A 6,463-nucleotide genomic window follows, 5' to 3' on the forward strand; every position below is an offset into this window, starting at 1 on the left:
AACAAAAAAAAGGATTCTCCAGTCATTTGTTCTTTGATTTCAGATTAAACTAGTCAATAATCTGAATAGTTTCTGATGAAAAGCTCCTAAACTTTAGACTGGTGCTGTAAATGTGATGGTTTTTATTTAAGTGTCTGTCTGCATCCATGGAACCATGAAGAAGGAAAACTGTACAAGTAAGAAAAACATCTGCAGAGTTTCAACTGATGAAAACTTTTATTTTGACATTTTCCTAAAGTTGAACATAGGAAGTACAAACATACATTTAGTGCATTTGATCCTGAAAAACTGAAAAAATAGATCTAAGAAGTGCTACATAGGAGGAAGGTGAGGTAAATCTGTCGAGAGGAGAAAACAAACGGAAACAAACAGTCCACACGTCATTATTCATGTCATCGCTATGTACACGGAGGATGCATAGAATACTTTGTCCAGTTATTTTACATAAATACCTACATTTCTTCCAAAAGATTAAAGAAAATAAAAACTAGCAAACTGATCCCAGACGTTCTGACCTTTCACCTTTATGTCTTTGAAAAGGAGCGCCAGAACCCGACGTTTGAGCCTCCGGGGAGCCAGAGGAGAACCAGAGGGAGGAGGTGCCGTACGGAGGAGGTGCTGTATGGAGGAGGTGCCGTACAGAGGAGGTGCCGTACGGAGGAGGTGCCGTACGGAGGAGGTGCCGTATGGAGGAGGTGCCGTACGGAGGAGGTGCCGTTAGCTCCGTGTGTTTGGAGGAGAACCAAACATCCACAGCATGAATCTGAGGAAGCAGGAACAATGACGAAGGTGGGAGATGTCTCCTGAGTGAAGGAGGAGCAGTGAGGAGCAGTGAGGAGCTCCTACACAGGAGGACGCCTTTCTTCTCCCTGATTTCATTCTGTGCTGGTCAGAGTTGCTTTCAGACTACAGCGCCCCCTACGTGAGAAGCCGTTGGAACTGCAGGATTTGAAAACACCTCCAGCGTCTTTTCCTCAGGAGGCTCAGAGGAGGTCCAAAGGAGGTGGTCAGGAGGAGATCAGAGTCAGGAGGAGATCAGAGCTCCTGTGACCTTCAAACATCTCCTGCCTCCTCATAAACATCATCAGAATCGGGTGAAAAGTTCTGCTCACTGGTTCCCTGCAGACGCCTTCAGATGGAGGAGATCAGGAGAGAGGAGGTCCGGATCTCCTCCTGAAGAGTCCAGGTCAGCAGGTCCAGTCTGACCAGAGTTCAGCGTCTTCTTCTCCCTCTGGAGGTCTCTGAGGAAACTCCAGAGAGAGGAAGCAGAACCGTTCTAAAATAAATATGTTCTCTTCAGAGAACTGGAAGGAAATGAGGAACGTCCAGATTTCTGCAGAGATCCGGTTCATGGAGTCTCTTCCACATGTTGGTTTGTGTTTGAAGTTCTGGACCCGGTTCTGTCTGTTCTGAGCTGACAGTTCTCTGATCTCCAACTGGGCCGACTGCGTGTCTGACTGCGTGTCTGACTGCTTGTCTGCGCAGACGCTAGTCGTCGCTGATGACGTCCACGTCCTCGCCGGCGGCCTGCTGCGTGGCCGCTCTCCAGCGGCTGACGTGTTGGCTGCCCTTCCTCTTCTGCTGCGCCTCCGGAGACTCCTCCTCCAGCTTCTGACGCTTGTGCTTCGTCCTGCGGTTCTGGAACCACACCTTCACCTGCACACAGACACACAGTTGTTCAGTGTCACCAAGTGTGTGTTGGTGAGAGTCTGATCGTTAAACGATGACGGAACAATAATGTTCTGAATAATCGTATTTTCATCGTCACAATGAATTTCAAATTAATCCTTGAGGATCAGAGAGGCTGAGACCCCCCCCCCCCCACACACACACACAGATACACCTTTCTGACTGGTTCTGGTTGTTGTAGTTCCTGAAAAGACCACTAGAGGCACACTGCAGGAGTTTTCTATAGACTTCCATGTTTAAACCTCCAAATCTTTGACTGTATCAGAGAACCGGACTGAGTATGTGTGACCCGCCTTCATAGGAGATGCTTTACCTCTGGTTCCAACCACTGGTATATATTACTGGACCGGCCCACAGACGAGCGCATGCAGACGCCGTTTCTCTGCATTGAATGACATCATCAGAACGGTGGAGGTCAGGCAGACATCAACCTCTAACCTCAGGATCGCTCCGTCATTTCTGAAACCATTTTCACAACACATGGCTGGGGCGGCTGTGGTGCAGCGGTAAGGTGGTCAACCTCTGATCGGAAGATTACAGGTTCAATTTCTGACTTGAGCGCCCGTGTGTTGAAGTGTCCTTGGGCAAGACACTGAACCCCAGCTCCCCTCTGGTGGGAGGTTGGTGCCAGTGTTCAGCAGAGTGTGAAGCGCTCTGGGCCTTTGAGGAGGGAAGGAAACCGCAGTATAACCATGTACCGCGCCTCAAATAAAACCTGGAAAGTGACTGATCTCGTAGTATATTTATAATAGTTCCATAATCTCTACGGATGAAGAACTGAACCTTCTAGTGTTACAGGGAACACATTTCTGATAAATTAGCAGCTTCTAAATATCCTTCATTTTTAGCCTTTATGCCAGAGTCTGTATGACTGAGCTTGTAAATGTTTATTACCCGAGTTATAAACATGGCATGAATGGTGTCCACTCAGTCCAGACCTCTATATACAGTCAATGGTCCAAATAAACATAAGAAATCCTTGTCTGCACAGCCTGGTGTCCAAATCACCTTTGATGGGGGGGGGGGTAGTATGTAAATTAAAACATTTTTGTTTTTCCTTGAAGTGTCATTTATGAATGGGGGTGGGGTCTCTTTGATTGGATGTAGTTGGACCGAATACAGCTTCACCTGTATGTACTTCCTGTCCAATCAGCCATTTTATTCAACTTTCCTGATGTGGGCGGAGCCGACTGTCTCACCTCGTGCTTCATTTTCAGGCTCCAGAAAGATCCATTGAGAGAATCAAAACATTTAGAATTAAATATGAATATATTTCTTGTTGATAAAACTAAACACTTTGTTCAGCTCTTCATAAAGACCTGGTCTCTAAGAGCGTCAGCTGTGAAGCACAGCGGGGTAAATATCATGGTCTGGGTCAGCGGCTTCGACAGAAGCAGACGTTTCAGCCTTTCTTAAAGCTGTCACTCAAACTGCTTCTGTTTTTCTCATAAACTTCCTACAAGTGTTTCTGCAACCTCAGATCAAACCCAACAACAAAGACGCTCCACCACAGCTCCCACAGTCGAGATACAGCCGCCGATAGCGCTGATCCAAGCCCTGTGGGCGACGAAAACGACTCGTCTGAACCTGTCGGACCGTAAATTTCAACGAGGAGACACTTCCAGAGCAGCCGCCTCGGGTCCCGAGAGCGCTGACCCACGTCTGACGGGGTTTTCTGGAACGTCCTGCCGGGAACACACTGACCGAGTCCCGCAGGTCTGTGGGGCGTCTCGGGACGGTCTGGGGTTTGAACCCTCGGATGCGTCCTGGATAGAAGCTGGTTGTGGTTTCTGGCTGACGGGGATGCAGCTCCTGCTGGGAAACCAGCTCAGCAGAAATGAGTCACCCTGTTTGTGGCGTCGCCACGGTAACCGATGACAGCAGACTCTGTGGAAAAGGAGGCGGGCTCCGACTGTTGACTTCACGCCGCAGCTGAGATGATCAGTTATTGATCAACGGCTATTCATATTTTTTAATAACTTTGATCAACACAAATGTAAAGATTTATTTTGAAAGTTCCCCTGCAGGTTTTATTTATCTTATTTTGAAAAGTTGTCCTAAAATAAACTGAGTTTTCTTTTATTTTCCCTCCTTCCCTCAAAATTTTAAACCTCCCATCACTCCATTTCCCATCATGCCTACCTGCGTCTCGGTCAGGCACAGCCCGCTGGCCAGCTGCTTCCTCTCAGCGCCGACCACGTAGTGGTTCTTCTCGAAGGCTCGCTCCAACCGCAGCAGCTGCGAGGGCGAAAACGCCGTCCGGATCCGCTTGGGCTTCCTGGAGAACGGGCCGTGCAGCAGCAGGTTCTCCGGGCTGCTGTCCTCTGCTGGACGACAGACACGCTCAGAACCGTGACGAAACATCTGGCCTTCAGCTGACAAACCCGCTTCATCTGAACAAACACAACGTCTGTTCAACATTTGCATCAAACTGCAGACGCACACGCTCCTCACCGCTGCTGCAGCGACGCAACAGGAACCCAACAAACACACACAAACACAAATGATTTCCATGTTTGTGGTTCCAACTCAGTTCCCCAGTCTGAAACCGGTCCCCGCAATGGGAGGAATACCAACACACACACACCTGTACAAAGAATCACAAATATACAAATGCACACACACACACAGATACACAAACACACATTAAGACATACACACAAACACATATGCTCACACACAGGTACACAACAATCACACAAACAGGTACACACAGATGGAGGCACTTCCTTCTATTTTGGTAGATTTCATGCTGTAAATCAGAAAAGTTGATCAGAAATCTCAGATGTTTTCGTGGTTTCAGAACCAACGTTCCTGAACAGCTTCTGCTGCCTCCATGAAGGTCTGAGTCTCATCAGAACCAGAACCTCTGAGCAGCAGGTCAGTGGTGAAGTTCAGGGAGATTCAGAAAAAGAGTTGAGTTTGTTTCAGGTCCAAATGTTAAAGATTTTTTTAGCTTCAAGTTTAGAAAAATCTGAGTTTGTGGGTCAGAACTGCAAACTGAGAAGAAGCTGGATCTGATCTGATCTGATCTGATCTGAGGATCTGGAGAATCTTTTCAGGCTGAAGTTGAAACACGGGGGGATGCTGAAGCTGCGGTTTCCTGCGGCGTGGAAGCGAGCTGCTTTAACGCCTCGCCTCAGAGGCGAATCTTAAACTCGATGCTGATTTGTTTGTGAGGCGAAGCGGTTGAAGACGAGCGTGGCTGAAACTCTTCCTCTTTGTGTCCTCGCCGCCCCTCCAAACCCCGACGCAGCATCTGCTGGATTCTTCTGGCCGGTTATTAAAATCTCACGTAAATCTTTCAATACATTTTACATAAAAACAAATCTCTGCCGCGCGGCTTTCTTCGCCGCTGAAAGGAGCCGCCGACACGCATCAAGCAAAGAAGCGGGCTGGCGGCGGCGGCCTCCAATGATGCTGCCACCTTCTCCCAGCTTTCACCCTGAAGTCACATTCACATGCAAAGTCAGACGCGTGACGGATGGTCTGCATGGTTTGCAAATGTCTGACAGTCATGGAACGGAGGCTGAGAGTGGAATCGACTTTTAGCTCCGGGTTTGTCCTGCAGGAACAAAGGAAAAGCAGATCCCAAAACGGAGACGTTTGGGATCTGACAGGTCACAACAGACACCTGTCCTGCACGGCATGATGGGAGTTTTCCACCTGTGTGGGGAAGGAGAGGATGTTTTCAGATCAGGATCAGAGTCACACAGACTTCTCTGTGTTTCTAAGAACATCTTTGACTCTGGAAAGTAGAAAACGGAGCTCGGCTTGTGAGGAGAGAAGAGACATCCTGATGATGGAGAAAGCAGGCGAGGATGGGAATCATCCGAGGAAACGAGCAGACGATCATCCGAGCAGACGATCATTCGAGAAGACGAGCAGATGATCATCCGATCAGACGATCGTTCGAGAAGACGATCATCCGATCAGATGATCATCCGATCAGACGATCATTCGAGAAGACGATCATCCGATCAGATGATCATCCGATCAGACGATCATCCGAGCAGACGATCATCCGATCAGACGATCATTCGAGAAGACGATTATCCGATCAGATGATCATCCGATCAGACGATCATTCGAGCAGATGATCATCCGATCATTCGAGCAGACGATCATCCGATCAGATGATCAGACGATCATCCGATCAGACGATCATCCGATCAGACGATCATCCGATCAGACGAGCAGATGATCATCCGATCAGATGATCAGAGGATCAGACATTTACATTTACTGACAGCTTTGAGGTGAAATCTCCTTCTCTGAGAGATTCATTAAGTTCAAATGGAAGAAATAAAAGTCTGAGATGAAGATCGGCCTCCTGAGGGGCGTGTCTTCAGGACTAAGGAAATCGTGGAGGAGGAAAAGGAAGACGTTCAAATGTCGGAGGAAAGGTTTCCTTCTGTCAAACTACAGACGTCTGCAACCGGAAAACCAGATGTTTATCCAGAGGAAAAACCCGAGGAGAGCAGGATGGGAAGAGGAGCACGTACATGTGCCTGTGTTTGTGCATGTGTGTGCATGTGTGTGCATGTGTGTGCATGTGTGTGCATGTGTGTGCATGTGTGTGCATGTGTGTGCATGTGTGTGCATGTGTGCACTGTTGTTGTGTTTGCTTCATTCTGGAAACATATTTTTATTTCTATAAAAACAGAATATGTTATATTTGTATTTCAAACATTTGTCAGTGAACGCCGCTCTGTAACCGTCGGTTACCTGATGGATGTGCACCGGAATAAAAGCCCCCATTGGTCGGTCAGTC

At 47.9% G+C, this 6,463-nt stretch overlaps 1 protein-coding gene and 1 long non-coding RNA gene across 3 annotated transcripts in view; one reads left to right on the forward strand and one right to left on the reverse strand.

The window, feature by feature from the left end:
* The window catches only part of LOC112137889, a 2,476-nt gene extending 1,815 nt beyond the window's left edge, over window positions 1-661 (forward strand). Inside the window, exon 3 of the long non-coding RNA XR_002917655.2 lies at window positions 541-661. This is a non-coding gene — a long non-coding RNA (uncharacterized LOC112137889). The remainder of the gene's footprint in view (window positions 1-540) is intronic.
* The window catches only part of emx3 (empty spiracles homeobox 3), an 8,912-nt gene continuing 2,641 nt past the window's right edge, over window positions 193-6,463 (reverse strand). Inside the window, exons 2-3 of one of the 2 annotated variants that reach the window (XM_024260425.2) lie at window positions 3,832-4,013; window positions 193-1,656 (exon numbers count right to left, since the gene is read on the reverse strand). In XM_024260425.2, the coding sequence (XP_024116193.1) occupies window positions 1,489-1,656; window positions 3,832-4,013 (350 nt within the window). In that variant the 3' untranslated portion in view covers window positions 193-1,488. Of the gene's footprint in view, window positions 1,657-3,831; window positions 4,017-6,463 lie in introns of both variants that reach the window. The other variant, XM_024260424.2, reaches the window with a different exon arrangement.

The sequence above is a fragment of the Oryzias melastigma genome, linkage group LG10 (assembly GCF_002922805.2).
Source record: "Oryzias melastigma strain HK-1 linkage group LG10, ASM292280v2, whole genome shotgun sequence".
In the NCBI taxonomy this organism is placed as follows: Eukaryota; Metazoa; Chordata; class Actinopteri; order Beloniformes; family Adrianichthyidae; genus Oryzias; species Oryzias melastigma.